This window comes from Oncorhynchus mykiss, chromosome 5 (assembly GCF_013265735.2).
Source record: "Oncorhynchus mykiss isolate Arlee chromosome 5, USDA_OmykA_1.1, whole genome shotgun sequence".
Classification (NCBI taxonomy): Eukaryota; Metazoa; Chordata; class Actinopteri; order Salmoniformes; family Salmonidae; genus Oncorhynchus; species Oncorhynchus mykiss.
Genome location: NC_048569.1, coordinates 100,610,570 through 100,634,605, shown reverse-complemented (window position 1 = coordinate 100,634,605; position 24,036 = coordinate 100,610,570). Strand labels below are relative to the sequence as shown.

Sequence of the window (24,036 nt, the reverse complement as noted above, 5' to 3'; positions counted from 1 at the left end):
TTGGTATCGATAGTCTAAGAGTTTAACCACATCCAACCACACCGATCTTTTTTACCTTCTCCAGAACATAAATGTCGTTCGGTTCTCCAGTTCCATGAGGTGGAAGAAATTCCTTTGTTCTCTATGAAAATTCACTCTCTCTCTATACTGTGGCCATGAGGAGATAATCTCTTCCAGAAATGTACGACCTCTCTATGACCACAGCAGCCTGGGTGTAGGAGACAGGGAGGTAGGGGGATGGTGCATAGAAAAGGGCTGGTGCAGAGGGAGGGGTGCTCGCTGTACCCAAAGAGGGCAACGTCATGACAGAATGATGGCAGGCCCTACTGACTGAAAACACACAGTCCAATTCAAAGTGAATGATGGCAGGCCTGTTTGGCAAATGGCTTGTTTGAATGAAGGCCTACTGTAGCTCTGATTGGCTATAGCGCCCCGGTCTGCGTAGACTCCGGTCCTGGATAAGACAGATGTTTTTATTGGGTTTTATTTACTGCAGCATTAATTGTCCAAACGCACAGCCGCTTTCCCTCTATATTGCTATAGAATTTTCACAAATGCCTTAATTTCTCTCAGCCAATCATCAGTAATTTGTGTAAGTGCGATGCTTGTTGAATGTCCTTCCCTGAAAGTCTGTCAATTTGTTCACTATAAAATAGCATTGTATCTTGTCGAACACATTTTTTTCAAAAACTTTACTAAGGGTTGGTAACAGGCTTATTTGAGCCAGTAAAGGGGGCTTTACTATTCTTGGGTAGCGCAATGACTTTTGAACCCTCCAGGCCTGAGGGCTCACACTTTCTAGTAGGCTTAAATTGAAGATCTGGCAAATAGGAGTGGCAATATCTTACGCTATTATCCTCAGTAACTTTCCATCCATGTTGTCAGACCCTGGTGTTGATAGACAACAATAAAAAAAATCTCACTTTACGGATTTCAAAATTACAGTTCTTGTCTTTCATAATTTGGCCAGCGTTTGTTGCTGGAATGTCATGCCTATAGATAAAAGATGCCTATGTCATGCCTATGCCAAAGATAAATTACAAAGAATGATTGCAAACTCAGCTCCATCAAAACAGACTGATATTGCCAACTACTTTAATGATTTTTTAAATTGGTAAATTAAATTTAAATTTACCAATTTAAAAAATCATTAAAGTAGTTGGCAATATCAGTCTGTTTTGATGGAGCTGAGTTTGCAATCATTCTTTGTAATTTATCTTTGTTTCATAGTGTAGTTTCTTCTTTTTATTCAGTATCGTCACATGATTTCTCAATTTGCAGGACGTTTGCCAATCAGTTGTGCAGCCAGACTTATTTTCCATTCCTTCTGCCTCATCCCTCTCAACCAAACCATTTTTCAAATCCACTGGGATTTAACAGTTTTTAGTCATTTTCGTAATGGGTGTGTGCTTATGTCAAGTGCAAAGTCTATTTGCTCCTCATTACACACCACGGACCAACAAATATTCTATATATCAACAACATAGGAATCACTACAAACTTATTGTATGACCTCTTATACACTATATTAGGCCCAGCCTTTGGAACTTTGGTTTTCCTAGATATGGCTACTATATTGCGATCACTACATCCGATGGATTTGGATACTGTTTTAAAGCACATTTCTGCAGCATCAGTAAAGATGTGATCAATACATATAGATGATTTCATTCCTGTGCTGTTTGTATCTACCCTGGTAGGTTGACTGATAACCTGAGCCAGGTTGCAGGCACTGGTTACAGTTTTAAGCTTTTTCTTGAATGGACAGCTTGATGAAAGCGTGTCAATATTTAAATCACCCAGAAAATGTACCTCTGTTGATACCACATACATTATCAAGCATTTCACAATTTAAAAAACAAACATTTCACACATTTAACATCAGGCACTAAAATGATTCCAAGCTATTTAACATCAGGAGTCTGCTTGATTCACTCCTCTTTGATCATAACATTAGCAATTTTCTGGAGGAAAAACAAATCACAGAGGTCTTCTTGATATGCACTGTCAAGCATGAGTTATTAAGCTATTCTACAATTGAAACCATATGTTGTGTCAACACATCAGTAACGGCAAGGCATGTTTTTCCTGCCGCATAAACTACAGTTTGGTCAGCATACAGCTGAACACTAGCCCCTGCACTTACCTCAGGAAGATAATTTATGTATGAACTAAAAAGAAGTGGAACTAGAACCGATCCTTGTGGGACACCCATTCTGTTTTTCTGAGCTGTATACGTGTTATTGATCACTACACTTTGTTCCCTGTTCTTGAGATATGATTCAAACCATCTAAGTGCTTTTTTTAGGAAATTTGAACCTGGAGTGTTGAGACCAGGATGCGGTGTCAAAAGCTTTGCTTAAATTGAGAAAAATAGCTCCAACCACATTGCCTTTGTCCAACGTTCAAAACCATCTGTCAGAAAACTGTTTTCTTTGTCTGTTGAGTCTCCCGAGTGGCGCAGAGTCTGCATCTCAGTGCAGGAGGCGTCACTGCAGTCCCTGGTTTGAATCCAGGCTGCATAACATCTGGCTGTGATTGGGAGTCCCATAGGGCGGTGCACAATTGGCCCAGCGTCGTCTGGGTTTGGCCGGTGTAGGCCGTCATTGTAAATAAGAATTTGTTCTTAACTGGCTTGCCAGGTTAAATTAAACATGTATTGTTTACGTCTAAAGCCGAATTGCTGTGAATGCAGGAATTGATTGTACAAGTAGGCCATTAGTTGCTCTGTTAAAGCTGTCTCCATTACTTTTGATAGAACTGGGAAAATGCTAATCGGCCTGTAGTTACATGCCTGGTCAACTTCACCCCATTTTAAAAATGGGTGTTACCAGTGCCTTTATCCACCCCTCTGGAAACTGTGTAGTACTTATTGACAGATTTATCAGGTCTCTCTCTCTCTCTCTCTCTCAGATAACTACAGACTGCCAGGTGCAGGCGACGTGCAAAGGTAAGCTTGCGAGCATATGATCTTCATTACCAAGAGCAACGGTCTCAGAAATCCCTTTTTGCAAAGAGATGTACTTTGTTTCTGAAATGGTAACTCATGTTGGATCTTCTTTCTAGTGGCCACATGAGTCCCCATCCTAACCCCTGCAGTGCCTCACTCTCTGTGGAACAACCCTGCAGTGCCCCGCTCTCTGTGGAACAAAGTAAGTACATGAGTCCCCATCCTACACCCTGCAGTGCCCCCCTCACTGTGGAACAAAGTACATGAGTCCCCATCCTACACCCTGCAGTGCCCCCTCTCTGTGGAACAAAGTAAGTATGACTTCAACATTACAGTCGTCCATAGTGTCCCAGTGGTGTTTTACACACCAATTAGGGGTGATATGGGGAATGTGGGGAATGTGATAAGCCTCTAACAAGTCTTGTAGGGCAGTAGTGTAGGGCAGTAGTAGAGAAGTAGTATAGTGTAGTGTAGTAGAGAAGTAGTGTAGGGCAATAGTAAAATCACATTTTATTGGTCACATACACATATTTAGCAGATATTACGGTTGTAGCGAAATGCTTGTGTTCCTAGCAGTGTAGTAGTATTTATCTAAAAATTATTCACAACAATACACACATCTAAAAGTAAATATATAAATATATATAAATATTAGATATTTTATTGGTCACATGGTCAGTGATGTGTACGCATAGAAACTTGAAGCTTTCTACCTTTTCCACTGTGGTCCTGTCGATGTGGATAGGGGCGGTGCTCCCTCTGCTGTTTCCTGAAGTCCACGATCAGCTCCTTTGTTTTGTTGACGTTGAGTGAGAGGTTATTTTCCTGACACCACACTGCCAGGGCCCTCACCTCCACCCTGTAGGCTGTCTCGTCATTGTTGGTAATCAGTGTGCTGGTGCAGTAGTGATGGTGGTAGTGGTGTAGTAGTGATAGTGTGGTGGTGTAGTAGAGGTAGTAGAGGTAGTGTGGTAGTGGTAGTGTATTAGTGTAGGAGAGGTAGAGGTAGTAGTGGTAGTAGTGGTAGTGTAGTAGTGGTAGTGTGTTAGTGTAGTAGTAGTGTGGTAGTGTTGGTGTAGTAGAGGTGGTAATGTATTAGTGTAGTAGTAGTGTGTTGGTGTAGTGTAGTAGTGATTGTGTAGTAGTGGTTGTAGTAGTAGTAGTTGTGGTGTTGTAGTAGTAGTAGTAGTAGTAGTGGTAGTGTAGTAAGGGTAGTGTAGTAGGGGTGGTGGTAGTGTGTTAGTGTAGTGTATTAGTAGAAGTGGTAGTAGTGGTAGTGTGGTAGTGGTTGTGTATTAGTGTGGTAGTGGTTGTGTATTAGTGTGGTAGTAGTGGTTGTGTATTAGTGTAGTGGTGGTGGTAGTAGTGTGATAGTAGTGGTAGTGGTAGTGTGGTAGTAGTGGTGGTAGTGTGGTAGTAGTGGTAGTGTGGTAGTGTGGTGGTAGTTTGGTGGTAGTGGTCGTGTGGTAGTAGTGGTAGTGTATTAATGTATTAGTGTGGTAGTAGTGGTAGTGTATTAGTGTGGTGGTAGTAGTGGTAGTAGTGGTGGTAATGCGGTAGTAGTAGTGGTGGTAGTGCGGTAGTAGTAGTAGTGGTAGTGTATTAGTGTGGTGGTAGTGTATTAGTGTGGTAGTAGTGGTAGTGTATTAGTGTGGTGGTAGTGGTAGTGTGGTAGTAGTAGTGTGGTAGTGTAGTGGTAGTGGTCTATTTAAACCCTTCATCCCCGTAGGATAAGTGTTTGTGAACTCTAACCTCTATTTAAACCCTTCATCACCGTAGGAAGGGTGTTTGTGACCTCTAACCTCTATTTAAACCCTTCATCACCGTAGGAGAAGTGTTTGTGACCTCTAACCTCTATTTAAACCCTTCATCCCAGTAGGAAGGGTGTTTGTGACCTCTAACCTCTATTTAAACCCTTCATCACCGTAGGAGAAGTGTTTGTGACCTCTAACCTCTATTTAAACCCTTCATCACCGTAGGAAGGGTGTTTATGACCTCTAACCTCTATTTAAACCCTTCATCACCGTAGGAGAAGTGTTTGTGACCTCTAACCTCTATTTAAACCCTTCATCACCGTAGGAAGGGTGTTTATGACCTCTAACCTCTATTTAAACCCTTCATCCCCGTAGGAGAAGTGTTTGTGACCTCTAACCTCTATTTAAACCCTTGATCCCCGTAGGAGAAGTGTTTGTGACCTCTAACCTCTATTTAAACCCTTCATCCCCGTAGGAGAAGTGTTTGTGACCTCTAACCTCTATTTAAACCCTTCATCACCGTAGGAAGGGTGTTTGTGACCTCTAACCTCTATTTAAACCCTTCATCACCGTAGGAGAAGTGTTTGTGACCTCTAACCTCTATTTAAACCCTTCATCACCGTAGGAGAAGTGTTTGTGACCTCTAACCTCTATTTAAACCCTTCATCCCCGTAGAGAGGGTGTTTGTGACCTCTAACCTCTATTTAAACCCTTCATCACCGTAGGAAGGGTGTTTGTGACCTCTAACCTCTATTTAAACCCTTCATCCCCGTAGGAAGGGTGTTTGTGACCTCTAACCTCTATTTAAACCCTTCATCCCCATAGGAAGGGTGTTTGTGACCTCTAACCTCTATTTAAACCCTTCATCCCCGTAGGAAGGGTGTTTGTGACCTCTAACCTCTATTTAAACCCTTCATCCCCGTAGGAAAAGTGTTTGTGACCTCTAACCTCTATTTAAACCCTTCATCCCCGTAGGAAGGGTGTTTATGACCTCTAACCTATATTTAAACTCTTCATCCCTGTAGGAGAAGTGTTTGTGACCTCTAACCTCTATTTAAACCCTTCATCCCCGTAGGAGAAGTGTTTGTGACCTCTAACCTCTATTTAAACCCTTCATCCCCGTAGGAGAAGTGTTTGTGACCTCTAACCTCTATTTAAACCCTTCATCCCCGTAGGAGAAGTGTTTGTGACCTCTAACCTCTATTTAAACCCTTCATCACCGTAGGAAGGGTGTTTGTGACCTCTAACCTCTATTTAAACCCTTCATCACCGTAGGAGAAGTGTTTGTGACCTCTAACCTCTATTTAAACCCTTCATCACCGTAGGAGAAGTGTTTGTGACCTCTAACCTCTATTTAAACCCTTCATCCCCGTAGAGAGGGTGTTTGTGACCTCTAACCTCTATTTAAACCCTTCATCACCGTAGTAAGGGTGTTTGTGACCTCTAACCTCTATTTAAACCCTTCATCCCCGTAGGAAGGGTGTTTGTGACCTCTAACCTCTATTTAAACCCTTCATCCCCGTAGGAGAAGTGTTTGTGACCTCTAACCTCTATTTAAACCCTTCATCACCGTAGGAGAAGTGTTTGTGACCTCTAACCTCTATTTAAACCCTTCATCACCGTAGGAGAAGTGTTTGTGACCTCTAACCTCTATTTAAACCCTTCATCCCAGTAGGAAGGGTGTTTGTGACCTCTAACCTCTATTTAAACCCTTCATCACCGTAGGAGAAGTTTTTGTGACCTCTAACCTCTATTTAAACCCTTCATCACCGTAGGAAGGGTGTTTATGACCTCTAACCTCTATTTAAACCCTTCATCCCCGTAGGAGAAGTGTTTGTGACCTCTAACCTCTATTTAAACCCTTGATCCCCGTAGGAGAAGTGTTTGTGACCTCTAACCTCTATTTAAACCCTTCATCCCCGTAGGAGAAGTGTTTGTGACCTCTAACCTCTATTTAAACCCTTCATCACCGTAGGAAGGGTGTTTGTGACCTCTAACCTCTATTTAAACCCTTCATCACCGTAGGAGAAGTGTTTGTGACCTCTAACCTCTATTTAAACCCTTCATCACCGTAGGAGAAGTGTTTGTGACCTCTAACCTCTATTTAAACCCTTCATCCCCGTAGGAAGGGTGTTTGTGACCTCTAACCTCTATTTAAACCCTTCATCCCCGTAGGAAGGGTGTTTGTGACCTCTAACCTCTATTTAAACCCTTCATCCCCATAGGAAGGGTGTTTGTGACCTCTAACCTCTATTTAAACCCTTCATCCCCGTAGGAAGGGTGTTTGTGACCTCTAACCTCTATTTAAACCCTTCATCCCCGTAGGAAAAGTGTTTGTGACCTCTAACCTCTATTTAAACCCTTCATCCCCGTAGGAAGGGTGTTTATGACCTCTAACCTATATTTAAACTCTTCATCCCTGTAGGAGAAGTGTTTGTGACCTCTAACCTCTATTTAAACCCTTCATCCCCGTAGGAGAAGTGTTTGTGACCTCTAACCTCTATTTAAACCCTTCATCCCCGTAGGAGAAGTGTTTGTGACCTCTAACCTCTATTTAAACCCTTCATCCCCGTAGGAGAAGTGTTTGTGACCTCTAACCTCTATTTAAACCCTTCATCCCCGTAGGATAAGTGTTTGTGAACTCTAACCTCTATTTAAACCCTTCATCACCGTAGGAAGGGTGTTTGTGACCTCTAACCTCTATTTAAACCCTTCATCACCGTAGGAGAAGTGTTTGTGACCTCTAACCTCTATTTAATCCCTTCATCACCGTAGGAGAAGTGTTTGTGACCTCTAACCTCTATTTAAACCCTTCATCCCCGTAGAGAGGGTGTTTGTGACCTCTAACCTCTATTTAAACCCTTCATCACCGTAGTAAGGGTGTTTGTGACCTCTAACCTCTATTTAAACCCTTCATCCCCGTAGGAAGGGTGTTTGTGACCTCTAACCTCTATTTAAACCCTTCATCCCCATAGGAGAAGTGTTTGTGACCTCTAACCTCTATTTAAACCCTTCATCACCGTAGGAGAAGTGTTTGTGACCTCTAACCTCTATTTAAACCCTTCATCACCGTAGGAGAAGTGTTTGTGACCTCTAACCTCTATTTAAACCCTTCATCCCAGTAGGAATGGTGTTTGTGACCTCTAACCTCTATTTAAACCCTTCATCACCGTAGGAGAAGTGTTTGTGACCTCTAACCTCTATTTAAACCCTTCATCACCGTAGGAAGGGTGTTTATGACCTCTAACCTCTATTTAAACCCTTCATCCCCGTAGGAGAAGTGTTTGTGACCTCTAACCTCTATTTAAACCCTTGATCCCCGTAGGAGAAGTGTTTGTGACCTCTAACCTCTATTTAAACCCTTCATCCCCGTAGGAGAAGTGTTTGTGACCTCTAACCTCTATTTAAACCCTTCATCACCGTAGGAAGGGTGTTTGTGACCTCTAACCTCTATTTAAACCCTTCATCCCCGTAGGAGAAGTGTTTGTGACCTCTAACCTCTATTTAAACCCTTCATCACCGTAGGAGAAGTGTTTGTGACCTCTAACCTCTATTTAAACCCTTCATCCCCGTAGGAAGGGTGTTTGTGACCTCTAACCTCTATTTAAACCCTTCATCCCCGTAGGAAGGGTGTTTGTGACCTCTAATCTCTATTTAAACCCTTCATCCCCATAGGAAGGGTGTTTGTGACCTCTAACCTCTATTTAAACCCTTCATCCCCGTAGGAAGGGTGTTTGTGACCTCTAACCTCTATTTAAACCCTTCATCCCCGTAGGAAAAGTGTTTGTGACCTCTAACCTCTATTTAAACCCTTCATCCCCGTAGGAAGGGTGTTTATGACCTCTAACCTATATTTAAACTCTTCATCCCTGTAGGAGAAGTGTTTGTGACCTCTAACCTCTATTTAAACCCTTCATCCCCGTAGGAGAAGTGTTTGTGACCTCTAACCTCTATTTAAACCCTTCATCCCCGTAGGAGAAGTGTTTGTGACCTCTAACCTCTATTTAAACCCTTCATCCCCGTAGGATAAGTGTTTGTGAACTCTAACCTCTATTTAAACCTTTCATCACCGTAGGAAGGGTGTTTGTGACCTCTGACCTCTATTTAAACCCTTCATCACCGTAGGAGAAGTGTTTGTGACCTCTAACCTCTATTTAAACCCTTCATCACCGTAGGAGAAGTGTTTGTGACCTCTAACCTCTATTTAAACCCTTCATCCCCGTAGAGAGGGTGTTTGTGACCTCTAACCTCTATTTAAACCCTTCATCACCGTAGTAAGGGTGTTTGTGACCTCTAACCTCTATTTAAACCCTTCATCCCCGTAGGAAGGGTGTTTGTGACCTCTAACCTCTATTTAAACCCTTCATCCCCGTAGGAAGGGTGTTTGTGACCTCTAACCTATATTTAAACCCTTCATCCCCGTAGGAGAAGTGCTTGTGACCTCTAACCTCTATTTAAACCCTTCATCCCCGTAGGAGAAGTGTTTGTGATCTCTAACCTCTATTTAAACCCTTCATCCCCGTAGGAGAAGTGTTTGTGACCTCTAACCTCTATTTAAACCCTTCATCCCCCTAGGATAAGTGTTTGTGACCTCTAACCTCTATTTAAACCCTTCATCCCCGTAGGAGAAGTGTTTGTGACCTCTAACCTCTATTTAAACCCTTCATCCCCGTAGGAGAAGTGTTTGTGACCTCTAACCTCTATTTAAACCCTTCATCCCCGTAGGATAAGTGTTTGTGACCTCTAACCTCTATTTAAACCCTTCATCCCCGTAGGAGAAGTGTTTGTGACCTCTAACCTCTATTTAAACCCTTCATCCCCGTAGGAAGGGTGTTTGTGAGCTCTAACCTCTATTTAAACCCATTCATCGCTGTAGGATAAGTGCTTGTGACCTCTAACCTCTATTTAAACCCTTCATCCCCGTAGGAGAAGTGTTTGTGACCTCTAACCTCTATTTAAACCCTTCATCCCCGTAGGAGAAGTGTTTGTGACCTCTAACCTCTATTTAAACCCTTCATCCCCGTAGGAGAAGTGTTTGTGACCTCTAACCTCTATTTAAACCCTTCATCCCCGTAGGAGAAGTGTTTGTGACCTCTAACCTCTATTTAAACCCTTCATCCCCGTAGGAGAAGTGTTTGTGACCTCTAACCTCTATTTAAACCCTTCATCCCCGTAGGAAGGGTGTTTGTGAGCTCTAACCTCTATTTAAACCCATTCATCCCCGTAGGAAGGGTGTTTATGACCTCTAACCTATATTTAAACTCTTCATCCCTGTAGGAGAAGTGTTTGTGACCTCTAACCTCTATTTAAACCCTTCATCCCCGTAGGAGAAGTGTTTGTGACCTCTAACCTCTATTTAAACCCTTCATCCCCGTAGGAGAAGTGTTTGTGACCTCTAACCTCTATTTAAACCCTTCATCCCCGTAGGATAAGTGTTTGTGAACTCTAACCTCTATTTAAACCTTTCATCACCGTAGGAAGGGTGTTTGTGACCTCTAACCTCTATTTAAACCCTTCATCACCGTAGGAGAAGTGTTTGTGACCTCTAACCTCTATTTAAACCCTTCATCACCGTAGGAGAAGTGTTTGTGACCTCTAACCTCTATTTAAACCCTTCATCCCCGTAGAGAGGGTGTTTGTGACCTCTAACCTCTATTTAAACCCTTCATCACCGTAGTAAGGGTGTTTGTGACCTCTAACCTCTATTTAAACCCTTCATCCCCGTAGGAAGGGTGTTTGTGACCTCTAACCTCTATTTAAACCCTTCATCCCCGTAGGAAGGGTGTTTGTGACCTCTAACCTATATTTAAACCCTTCATCCCCGTAGGAGAAGTGCTTGTGACCTCTAACCTCTATTTAAACCCTTCATCCCCGTAGGAGAAGTGTTTGTGATCTCTAACCTCTATTTAAACCCTTCATCCCCGTAGGAGAAGTGTTTGTGACCTCTAACCTCTATTTAAACCCTTCATCCCCCTAGGATAAGTGTTTGTGACCTCTAACCTCTATTTAAACCCTTCATCCCCGTAGGAGAAGTGTTTGTGACCTCTAACCTCTATTTAAACCCTTCATCCCCGTAGGAGAAGTGTTTGTGACCTCTAACCTCTATTTAAACCCTTCATCCCCGTAGGATAAGTGTTTGTGACCTCTAACCTCTATTTAAACCCTTCATCCCCGTAGGAGAAGTGTTTGTGACCTCTAACCTCTATTTAAACCCTTCATCCCCGTAGGAAGGGTGTTTGTGACCTCTAACCTCTATTTAAACCCTTCATCCCCGTAGGAAGTGTGATTGTGACCTCTAACCTCTATTTAAACCCTTCATCCCCGTAGGAAGGGTGTTTGTGACGTACGAAGCCGACAGCGATAAACACGTCAAACAGATCATCAACTTTGTGGCGTTGCTGAGACACAATGGCTTCGATACACACGTAAGAGCACACGCACACACACACACACACACACACGTAAGCACACACACACACATAAGTACACACACAGACACACGTAAGGCTGGATTCTCCTAGTAGAGACAGTGGAAGACCAATGAAGACCTTTTACTTTTAGGAATTATAACTGACCGAACCCCTTTTATAGATACAGTACTAGTCAAACGTTTGGACACACCTACTCATTCTAGGGTTTTTCTTTATTTTTACTATTTTCTACATAGACTATTTTCATAGTAGAATAATAGTGAAGACATCAAAACTATGAAATAACAGCTATGGAATCATGTAGTAACCAAAAAAGTGTTAAACAAATCAAAATAGCCTCCAGACTTGCACAGTGGTCTAAGGCATGCAGTGCTAGCTGTGCCACTAGAGATCCTGGTTCGAATCCAGGCTCTGCCGCAGCCGGCTGTGTTTCCTCCGACACATTGGTGCGGCTGGCTTCCGGGTTAAGCGGGCGTTGTGTCAAGAAGCAGTGATTCTTGGCTGGGTTGGGTTTCAGCTCTTGACCTTTGCCTCTCCCGAGTCCGTACAGGAGTTGCAGCGATGGGACAAGACTGTAACTACCAATTGGATACCACAAAATTGGGGAGTTTTTTATTATTTTTTATAAATAAATAAAAAATATCTAGGAATATATTTGAGATTCTTCAAAGTAGCCTTTGCCTTGATGACATCTTTGCACAAGAAACACCTAAGATTTTCCTAAAATGAAGTCTGAAAAAAAAGTTTTTTTTAACTTTAAATCATAAAATAATTTGACAACCCTGTTTGTAAACTTTTAAATTATATCAAACTCAACGGTATATTTCCGGTGATGACGACATGGATGCCTCATGGTAGGGTGGGGTATGCAAAACACCTGTTAATTTCTGACCACTTCTACCACAAAATGTTCATTTCTGACCACTTCTACCACAAAATGTTCATTTATGACCACTTCTACCACAAAATGTTCATGACCACTTCTACCACAAAATGTTCATTTATGACCACTTCTACCACAAAATGTTCATGACCACTTCTACCACAAAATGTTCATGACCACTTCTACCACAAAATGTTCATTTATGACCACTTCTACCACAAAATGTTCATGACCACTTCTACCACAAAATGTTCATGACCACTTCTACCACAAAATGTTCATGACCACTTCTACCACAAAATGTTCATTTATGACCACTTCTACCACAAAATGTTCATGACCACTTCTACCACAAAATGTTCATGACCACTTCTACCACAAAATGTTCATTTATGACCACTTCTACCACAAAATGTTCATGACCACTTCTACCACAAAATGTTCATGACCACTTCTACCACAAAATGTTCATGACCACTTCTACCACAAAATGTTCATTTATGACCACTTCTACCACAAAATGTTCATGACCACTTCTACCACAAAATGTTCATTGACCACTTCTACCACAAAATGTTCATGACCACTTCTACCACAAAATGTTCATTTATGACCACTTCTACCACAAATTGTTCATGACCACTTCTACCACAAAATGTTCATGACCACTTCTACCACAAAATGTTCATTTATGACCACTTCTACCACAAAATGTTCATTTATGACCACTTCTACCACAAAATGTTCATGACCACTTCTACCACAAAATGTTCATTTATGACCACTTCTACCACAAAATGTTCATGACCACTTCTACCACAAAATGTTCATGACCACTTCTACCACAAAATGTTCATGACCACTTCTACCATGGGCAAATATGTTTAGAAAGCTTTGTTCAAATCAGAAGGGGTGCGTTCAAAAAGTGATTGAAATCAAATGTAACGACCCAGTTGCACCTTCCTTGAGAGCTTTTGAATTCTTGAACACTGTATTTAGCATACAGTTAACTTGGGGCTGTTCCAGAGAACTAGATCAATGAGAAACTTAATGACAGGGTACAATTTGTGTTTATTATGGATCTGCCTTGGCAGCAGCTACTCTTCCTGGGGTCCAGCAAAATTAAGGCGACAACAACATACACATTTAGCTTCCTTAATAAACCTTAAAATCTAGTTATATGTGGCTGTTAATTTGGGTGTTTGTCAAAGTTAGCTAACGCAGTACATTTACATTTTAGTCATTCAGCAGACGCTTTTATCCAAAGCCACTTAAAGGAGCAATTAGGTTTGAGTGCCTTGCTCAAGGGTACATGGACAGATTAAAAAAAAATCCTAGTTAGCTCTGTGATTCAAACCATTTCCTCTGAAGTACTGCACCCCACTAGTCTGCTCTACATTCTGGTGTTTCAGATCGATATGTTTGAGCAGCAGTTCCGGAGCATCAGTAAGATCGACTTCATGGAGCGGTACCTCAGCGAGGTAAAGGACGTCCCTCACCTGTCATTCCAGCTCACCAGCTCTTCTTGTCAACTTAATGATAGTTCGGCTCGACATTCCTGTTCAGGGTTAGGGAATAGGGTTAGGGAATAGGGTTAGGGAATAGGGTGCTCTATGTTGGGAATAGGGTGCCCTGGGCCCATACGGCTCCTGAGTGGCGCAGCGATCTAAGGCACTGCATCTCAGTGCTAGAAGCATCACTACAGACCCTGGTTTGATTCCAGGCTGTATCACAACCGGCCGTGATTGGGAGTCCCATAGGGCGGCGCCCAATTGGCCCAGTGTCGTCCGGGTTAGGGTTTGGCCGGGGTAGGCCATCATTGTAAATAAGAATGAGTTATTTACTGACTTGCCTAGTTTTGGGATATGTTTATGCTATGACCAAAATCCATGAATGTCAATAGTGAAGTTAGTAACAGGGAAGTATAAGAGACAGACAGGTTAGTAACAGGGAAGTGTAAGAGAGACAGACAGGTTAGTAACAGGGAAGTGTAAGAGACAGACAGGTTAGTAACAGGGAAGTGTAATAGACAGACAGACAGGTTAGTAACAGGGAAGTGTAAGAGACAGACAGGTTAGTAACAGGCCAGTAAGGGACAGTCAGACAGATTAGTAACAGGCCAGTAAGGGACAGACAGACAGGTTAGTAACAGGCCAGTAAGGGACAGTCAGACAGACAGGTTAGTAACAGGCCAGTAAGGCACAGTCAGACAGGTTAGTAACAGGCCAGTAAGGGACAGTCAGACAGACAGGTTAGTAACAGGCCAGTGTAAGGGACAGTCTGACAGGTTACTAACAGGCCTGTTTAAGGGACAGTCAGACAGGTTAGTAACATGCCAGTGTAAGGGACAGTCAGACAGACAGGTTAGTAACAGGCAGACAGACAGACAGGTTAGTAACATGCCAGTGTAAGGGACAGACAGACAGACAGGTTTTTAACAGGCCAGTGTAAGGGACAGTGAGACAGGTTAGTAACAGGCCAGTGTAAAGGACAGACAGACAGGTTAGTAACAGGCCAGTGTAAGGGACAGACAGGTTAGTAACAGGCCAGTGTAAGGGATAGTCAGACAGGTTAGTAACAGGCCAGTGTAAGAGACAGTCAGACAGATAGGTTAGTAACATGCCAGTGTAAGGGACAGATAGGTTAGTAACAGGCCAGTGTAAGGGACAGTCAGACAGGTTAGTAACAGGCCAGTAAGGGACAGTCAGACAGGTTAGTAACAGGCAGACAGACAGACAGGTTAGTAACAGGCCAGTTTAAGGGACAGACAGGTTAGTAACAGGCCAGTGTAAGGGACAGACACGTTAGTAACAGGCCAGTGTAAGGGACAGACAGGTTTTAACAGGCCAGTGTAAGGGACAGACAGACAGGTTAGTAACAGGCCAGTAAGGGACAGTCAGACAGTCAGGTTAGTAACAGGCCAGTGTAAAGGACAGTCAGACAGGTTAGTAACAGGTCAGTAAGGGACAGTCAAACAGTTAGGTTAGTAACAGGCCAGTGTAAAGGACAGTCAGACAGATTAGTAACAGGCCAGTAAGGGACAGTCAGACAGACAGGTTAGTAACAGGCCAGTGTAAGGGACAGACAGACAGACAGGTTAGTAACAGGCCAGTGTAAGGGACAGTCTGACAGGTTACTAACAGGCCTGTTTAAGGGACAGCCAGACAGGTTAGTAACATGCCAGTGTAAGGGACAGTCAGACAGACAGGTTAGTAACAGGCAGACAGACAGACAGGTTAGTAACAGGCCAGTGTAAGAGACAGTCAGACAGACAGGTTAGTAACATGCCAGTGTAAGGGACAGACAGACAGATAGGAATTTAACAGGCCAGTGTAAGGGACATTGAGACAGGTTAGTGACAGGCCAGTGTAAGGGACAGACAGACAGGTTAGTAACAGGCCGGTGTAAGGGACAGACAGACAGGTTAGTAACAGGCCAGTGTAAGGGACAGACAGACAGGTTTTTAACAGGCCAGTGTAAGGGACAGTGAGACAGGTTATTAACAGGCCAGTGTAAGGGACAGACAGACTGGTTAGTAACAGACCAGTGTAAGGGACAGACAGGTTAGTAACAGGCCTGTGTAAGGGACAGTCAGACAGGTTAGTAACAGGCCAGTGTAAGAGACAGTCAGACAGACAGGTTAGTAACAGGCCAGTGTAAGGGACAGATAGGTTAGTAACAGGCCAGTGTAAGGGACATTCAGACAGGTTAGTAACAGGCCAGTAAGGGACAGTCAGACAGTCAGGTTAGTAACAGGCCAGTGTAAGGGACAGACAGACAGACAGACAGGTTAGTAACAGGCCTGTTTAAGGGACAGTCAGACAGGTTAGTAACATGCCAGTGTAAGGGACAGTTAGACAGACAGGTTAGTAACAGGCAGACAGACAGACAGGTTAGTAACATGCCAGTGTAAGGGACAGACAACAGACAGACAGGTTTTTAACAGGCAATTGTAAGGGACAGTGAGACAGGTTAGTGACAGGCCAGTGTAAAGGACAGACAGACAGACAGGTTTTTAACAGGCCAGTGTAAGGGACAGTGAGACAGGTTAGTAACAGGCCAGTGTAAGGGACAGACAGACAGGTTAGTAACAGGCCAGTATGGGACAGTCAGACAGTCAGGTTAGTAACAGGCCAGTGTAAGGGACAGACAGACAGATTAGTAACAGGCCAGTAAGGGACAGTCAGCTAGGTTAGTAACAGGCCAGTAAGGGACAGTCAGACAGGTTAGTAACAGGCCAGTAAGGGACAGTCAGACAGACAGGTTAGTTACAGGCCAGTGTAAGGGACAGACAGACAGACAGACAGGTTTTTAACAGGCCAGTGTAAGGGACAGACAGTCAGACAGGTTTTTAATAGGCCAGTGTAAGGGACAGACAGACAGATTAGTAACAGGCCAGTAAGGGACAGTCAGCTAGGTTAGTAACAGGCCGGTAAGGGACAGTCAGACAGGTTAGTAACAGGCCAGTAAGGGACAGTCAGACAGACAGGTTAGTAACAGGCCAGTGTAAGGGACAGACAGACAGACAGGTTAGTAACAGGCCAGTGTAAGGGACAGTCAGACAGGTTAGTAACAGGCCTGTTTAAGGGACAGTCAGACAGGTTAGTAACATGCCAGTGTAAGGGACAGTTAGACAGACAGGTTAGTAACAGGCAGACAGACAGACAGGTTAGTAACAGGCCAGTGTAAGAGACAGTCAGACAGACAGGTTAGTAACATGCCAGTGTAAGGGACAGACAACAGACAGACAGGTTTTTAACAGGCCAGTGTAAGGGACAGTGAGACAGGTTAGTGACAGGCCAGTGTAAAGGACAGACAGACAGACAGGTTTTTAACAGGCCAGTGTAAGGGACAGTGAGACAGGTTAGTGACAGGCCAGTGTAAGGGACAGACAGACAGGTTAGTAACAGGCCAGTGTAAGGGACAGTCAGACAGACAGGTTAGTAACAGGCAGACAGACAGACAGGTTAGTAACAGGCCAGTGTAAGGGACAGACAGACAGATAGGAATTTAACAGGCCAGTGTAAGGGACATTGAGACAGGTTAGTGACAGGCCAGTGTAAGGGACAGACAGACAGACAGGTTTTTAACAGGCCAGTGTAAGGGACAGTGAGACAGGTTAGTGACAGGCCAGTGTAAGGGACAGACAGACAGGTTAGTAACAGGCCGGTGTAAGGGACAGACAGACAGGTTAGTAACAGGCCAGTGTAAGGGACAGACAGACAGGTGTTTAACAGGCCAGTGTAAGGGACAGTGAGACAGGTTATTAACAGGCCAGTGTAAGGGACAGACAGACTGGTTAGTAACAGACCAGTGTAAGGGACAGACAGACAGGTTAGTAACAGGCCTGTGTAAGGGACAGTCAGACAGGTTAGTAACAGGCCAGTGTAAGGGACAGTCAGACAGGTTAGTAACAGGCCAGTGTAAGAGACAGTCAGACAGACAGGTTAGTAACAGGCCAGTGTAAGGGACAGATAGGTTAGTAACAGGCCAGTGTAAGGGACATTCAGACAGGTTAGTAACAGGCCAGTAAGGGACAGTCAGACAGTCAGGTTAGTAACAGGCCAGTGTAAGGGACAGACAGACAGACAGACAGGTTTTTAACAGGCCAGTGTAAGGGACAGACAGTCAGACAGGTTTTTAACAGGCCAGTGTAAGGGACAGACAGACAGATTAGTAACAGGCCAGTAAGGGACAGACAGACAGGTTAGTAACAGGCCAGTAAGGGACAGTCAGACAGACAGGTTAGTAACAGGCCAGTAAGGCACAGTCAGACAGGTTAGTAACAGGCCAGTGTAAGGGACAGTCAGACAGGTTAGTAACAGGCCAGTGTAAGGGACAGACAGACAGACAGGTTAGTAACAGGCCAGTGTAAGGGACAGACAGTCAGACAGGTTAGTAACAGGCCAGTGTAAGGGACAGTCTGACAGGTTAGTATCAGGCCAGTGTAAGGGACAGTCAGACAGACAGGTTAGTAACAGGCAGACAGACAGACAGGTTAGTAACAGGCCAGTGTAAGAGACAGTCAGACAGACAGGTTAGTAACATGCCAGTGTAAAGGACAGACAGACAGACAGACAGGTTTTTAACATGCCAGTGTAAGGGACAGTGAGACAGGTTAGTAACAGGCCAGTGTAAGGGACAGACAGACAGGTTAGTAACAGGCCAGTATGGGACAGTCAGACAGTCAGGTTAGTTACAGGCCAGTGTAAGGGACAGACAGACAGACAGGTTTTTAACAGGCCAGTGTAAGGGACAGACAGTCAGACAGGTTTTTAACAGGCCAGTGTAAGGGACAGACAGACAGATTAGTAACAGGCCAGTAAGGGACAGTCAGCTAGGTTAGTAACAGGCCGGTAAGGGACAGTCAGACAGGTTAGTAACAGGCCAGTAAGGGACAGTCAGTCAGACAGGTTAGTAACAAGCCAGTGTAAGGGACAGTCAGACAGGTTAGTAACATGCCAGTGTAAGAGACAGTCAGACAGACAGGTTAGTAACATGCCAGTGTAAGGGACAGACAGACAGACAGGTTTTTAACAGGCCAGTGTAAGGGACAGTGAGACAGGTTAGTAACAGGCCAGTGTAAGGGACAGACAGACAGGTTAGTAACAGGCCAGTGTAAGGGACAGACAGGTTAGTAACAGGCCAGTGTAAGGGACAGTCAGACAGGTTAGTCACAGGCCAGTGTAAGAGACAGTCAGACAGACAGGTTAGTAGCAGGCCAGTGTAAGGGACAGTCAGACAGGTTAGTAACAGGCCAGTAAGGGACAGTCAGACAGTCAGGTTAGTAACAGGCCAGTGTAAGGGACAGTCAGACAGGTTAGTAACAGGCCAGTGTAAGGGACAGTCAGACAGATTAGTAACAGTTCAGTAAGGGACAGTCAGACAGTCAGGTTAGTAACAGGCCAGTGTAAGGGACAGTCTGACAGACAGACAGGTTAGTAACAGGCCAGTGTAAGGGACAGACAGTCAGACAGGTTAGTAACAGGCCAGTGTAAGGGACAGACAGTCAGACAGGTTAGTAACAGGCCAGTGTAAGGGACAGTCAGACAGACAGGTTAGTAACAGGCCAGTGTAAGGGACAGACAGACAGGTTAGTAACAGGCCTGTGTCAGGGACAGTCAGACAGTCAGGTTAGTAACAGGCCAGTGTAAGGGACAGACAGACAGATTAGTAACAGGCCAGTAAGGGACAGTCAGCTAGGTTAGTAACAGGCCAGTAAGGGACAGTCAGACAGGTTAGTAACAGGCCAGTAAGGGACAGTCAGACAGACAGGTTAGTTACAGGCCAGTGTAAGGGACAGACAGACAGACAGGTTTTTAACAGGCCAGTGTAAGGGACAGACAGTCAGACAGGTTTTTAACAGGCCAGTGTAAGGGACAGACAGACAGATTAGTAACAGGCCAGTAAGGGACAGTCAGCTAGGTTAGTAACAGGCCGGTAAGGGACAGTCAGACAGGTTAGTAACAGGCCAGTAAGGGACAGTCAGACAGACAGGTTAGTAACAGGCCAGTGTAAGGGACAGACAGACAGACAGGTTAATAACAGGCCAGTGTAAGGGACAGTCAGACAGGTTAGTAACAGGCCTGTTTAAGGGACAGTCAGACAGGTTAGTAACATGCCAGTGTAAGGGACAGTTAGACAGACAGGTTAGTAACAGGCAGACAGACAGACAGGTTAGTAACAGGCCAGTGTAAGAGACAGTCAGACAGACAGGTTAGTAACATGCCAGTTTAAGGGACAGACAACAGACAGACAGGTTTTTAACAGGCCAGTGTAAGGGACAGTGAGACAGGTTAGTGACAGGCCAGTGTAAGGGACAGACAGACAGGTTAGTAACAGGCCAGTGTAAGGGACAGTCAGACAGACAGGTTAGTAACAGGCAGACAGACAGGCAGGTTTTTAACAGGCCAGTGTAAGAGACAGTCAGACAGACAGGTTAGTAACATGCCAGTGTAAAGGACAGATAGACAGACAGGTTTTTAACAGGCCAGTGTAAGGGACAGATAGGTTAGTAACAGGCCAGTGTAAGGGACAGTCAGACAGGTTAGTAACAGGCCAGTAAGGGACAGACAGACAGGTTAGTAACAGGCCAGTAAGGGACAGTCAGACAGACAGGTTAGTAACAGGACAGTTAGGCACAGTCAGACAGGTTAGTAACAGGCCAGTAAGGGACAGTCAGACAGACAGGTTAGTAACAGTCCAGTGTAAGGGACAGTCAGACAGGTTAGTAACAGGTCTGTTTAAGGGACAGTCAGACAGGGTAGTAACATGCCAGTGTAAGGGACAGTCAGACAGACAGGTTAGTAACAGGCAGACAGACAGACAGGTTAGTAACAGGCCAGTGTAAGAGACAGTCAGACAGACAGGTTAGTAACATGCCAGTGTAAGGGACAGACAGACAGACAGGTTTTTAACAGGCCAGTGTAAGGGACAGTGAGACAGGTTAGTGACAGGCCAGTGTAAGGGACAGACAGACAGACAGGTTTTTAACAGGCCAGTGTAAGGGACAGTGAGACAGGTTAGTAACAGGCCAGTGTAAAAGACAGTCAGTCAGACAGGTTAGTAACAATCCAGTGTAAGGGACAGTCAGACAGGTTAGTAACATGCCAGTGTAAGAGACAGTCAGACAGACAGGTTAGTAACATGCCAGTGTAAGGGACAGACAGACAGACAGGTTTTTAACAGGCCAGTGTAAGGGACAGTGAGACAGGTTAGTAACAGGCCAGTGTAAGGGACAGACAGACAGGTTAGTAACAGGCCAGTGTAAGGGACAGACAGGTTAGTAACAGGCCAGTGTAAGGGACAGTCAGACAGGTTAGTCACAGGCCAGTGTAAGAGACAGTCAGACAGACAGGTTAGTAGCAGGCCAGTGTAAGGGACAGTCAGACAGGTTAGTAACAGGCCAGTAAGGGACAGTCAGACAGTCAGGTTAGTAACAGGCCAGTGTAAGGGACAGTCAGACAGGTTAGTAACAGGCCAGTGTAAGGGACAGTCAGACAGATTAGTAACAGTTCAGTAAGGGACAGTCAGACAGTCAGGTTAGTAACAGGCCAGTGTAAGGGACAGTCAGACAGACAGACAGGTTAGTAACAGGCCAGTGTAAGGGACAGACAGTCAGACAGGTTAGTAACAGGCCAGTGTAAGGGACAAACAGTCAGACAGGTTAGTAACAGGCCAGTGTAAGGGACAGTCAGACAGACAGGTTAGTAACAGGCCAGTGTAAGGGACAGACAGACAGGTTAGTAACAGGCCTGTGTCAGGGACAGTCAGACAGGTTAGTAACAGGCCAGTGTAAGAGACAGTCAGACAGTCAGGTTAGTAACATGCCAGTGTAAGGGACAGACAGACAGACAGGTTTTTAACAGGCCAGTGTAAGGGACAGACAGGTTAGTAACAGGCCAGTGTAAGGGACAGACAGGTTAGTAACAGGCCAGTGTAAGGGACAGTCAGACAGGTTAGTCACAGGCCAGTGTAAGAGACAGTCAGACAGACAGGTTAGTAGCAGGCCAGTGTAAGGGACAGATAGGTTAGTAACAGGCCAGTGTAAGGAACAGTCAGACAGGTTAGTAACAGGCCAGTAAGGGACAGTCAGACAGTCAGGTTAGTAACAGGCCAGTGTAAGGGACAGACAGACAGACAGGTTTTTAACAGGCCAGTGTAAGGGACAGACAGTCAGACAGGTTAGTAACAGGCCAGTGTAAGGGACAGTCAGACAGGTTAGTAACAGGCCAGTGTAAGGGACAGTCAGACAGATTAGTAACAGGTCAGTAAGGGACAGTCAGACAGGTTAGTAACAGGCCAGTGTAAGGGACAGTCAGACAGACAGGTTAGTAACAGGCCAGTGTAAGGGACAGACAGACAGGTGTCTAACTCCTCCGTGCCTCACCCTTACAGAAGGAATACCTCATTATCATCATCATCAGTCCAAAGTACCATGAGACTGTGACCTCATCACCGGTCAGCTTAGAGAACGACGAGAGGATCCTCAACACAGTCTACATACACAAACAGGTACCTCAACACAGTCAGACCTCAACACAGTCATACCTCAACACAGTCAGACCTCAACACAGTCAGACCTCAACACTGTCTACATACACAAACAGGTACCTCAACACTGTCAGACCTCAACACTGTCAGACCTCAACACAGTCAGACCTCAACACAGTCAGACTTCAACACTGTCAGACCTCAACACTGTCAGACCTCAACACAGTCAGACCTCAACACTGTCTACATACACAAACAGGTACCTCAACACAGTCAGACCTCAACACTGTCAGACCTCAACACAGTCAGATCTCAACACTGTCTACATACACAAACAGGTACCTCAACACAGTCAGACCTCAACACTGTCAGACCTCAACACTGTCTACATACACAAACAGGTGCCTCAACACTGTCAGACCTCTACACTGTCAGACCTCAACACTGTCAGACCTCAACACTGTCTACATACACAAACAGGTACCTCAACACTGTCAGACCTCAACACAGTCAGACCTCAACACTATCAGACCTCAACACTGTCTACATACACAAACAGGTACCTCAACACTGTCAGACCTCAACACTGTCAGACCTCAACACTGTCAGACCTCAACACAGTCAGACCTCAACACTGTCAGACCTCAACACTGTCAGACCTCAACACAGTCTACATACACAAACAGGTACCTCAACACAGTCAGACCTCAACACAGTCAGACCTCAACACAGTCAGACCTCAACACTGTCAGACCTCAACACTGTCTACATACACAAACAGGTGCCTCAACACAGTCAGACCTCAACACAGTCAGACCTCAACACTGTCAGTCCTCAACACTGTCAGACCTCAACACAGTCAGACCTCAACACTGTCAGACCTCAACACAGTCAGACCTCAACACTGTCAGACCTCAACACTGTCAGACCTCAACACTGTCTACATACACAAACAGGTCAGAGGTATATTCTTTAGTCGGTCACTGTTGCAAAATATTGCAGCAAAAACAGTTTACTCCAAACAGAAAAAGCTTTGCAACGAAAACAAGTTTTTATTGGACAAATTCAGGTAGGTCCCTCCCTGTTTGGTTCTGTTTGGTCCTTAGTGAAAACACCCCAGGCCTTCATGCAACCTTTAAACTGAGTCTGTTGTATTTTGGCTACAATGTCTCTGTCCCCTGTCACAAGGGGATTTATGGGTGATTTAAGATGAAATTGTCCATCCTGTTACAGTCAACCCTGTTACGGTCAACCCTGTTACGGTCAACCCTATTACAGTCAACCCTGTTACGGTCAACCCTATTACAATCAACCCTGTTACTTTATTTGGCACTTAATTGACACTTACAGTAGTCTTTTCTTTTTTTTTTACCTTGAGATGGGAAAACTCGTTTTTTTATGACCGATGTTAAAATGAGGTGAAATCAAACATTTTGGTAACACTTGACACCAGGTGTCATAACACATTATGACACGGTTATAACCATGTCATAACAGCTGTCTGTCATCAATGTGTGCGCAATTACAATGATAATTTAATTGACCATATCAATTTTCTTTTTTCTATAACAAACACACTGTTGACATGTAGATTATGGTGTAATTAAATGTTTTGCCTTGTGTGGTAGGTTTGGTGGCTTTTGACATTCTCATGTAGGTGTCATAACCAGCCATAGAATAACGGTCACAACAGGTGTCACAACAGGTCTGAATATGCCATGACAGTGTCATTAAAACAGCTTATGACATGTTATGTCATCATGATGTGGCTCTGACCGTGTCATAACGCTGGGTCACATGTTCTGTGTGTTTGTGCTGCAGCTGCAGAATGAGTTCATTCAGAACGGCAGTAAGAACTTCCGGTTCATCCCTATCCTGTTCCCTGGGGCTAGAAAGGTAAAATATATACATCTGTCTCTCTGCTGCTGTAGCTGCTTTATAGTCAACACAACATTACACTGCTGTCAATTTTTTTAATTATGATAAGTTAGCTAGCGCCGGTGACATGCCCGTGATACAGGTGCC

The 24,036-nt window shown here is 44.4% G+C and overlaps 1 protein-coding gene across 2 annotated transcripts in view; it reads left to right on the top strand.

The window, feature by feature from the left end:
• traf3ip2l (TRAF3 interacting protein 2-like) overlaps nt 1–24,036 on the top strand; it is a 68,612-nt gene that overhangs the window by 31,568 nt on the left and 13,008 nt on the right. For both annotated transcript variants that reach the window (XM_036979033.1, XM_036979032.1), the window contains exons 4-9: nt 2,914–2,950; nt 3,067–3,152; nt 11,032–11,129; nt 13,431–13,499; nt 21,916–22,032; nt 23,833–23,907. In XM_036979033.1, the coding sequence (XP_036834928.1) occupies nt 2,914–2,950; nt 3,067–3,152; nt 11,032–11,129; nt 13,431–13,499; nt 21,916–22,032; nt 23,833–23,907 (482 nt within the window). The remainder of the gene's footprint in view (nt 1–2,913; nt 2,951–3,066; nt 3,153–11,031; nt 11,130–13,430; nt 13,500–21,915; nt 22,033–23,832; nt 23,908–24,036) is intronic.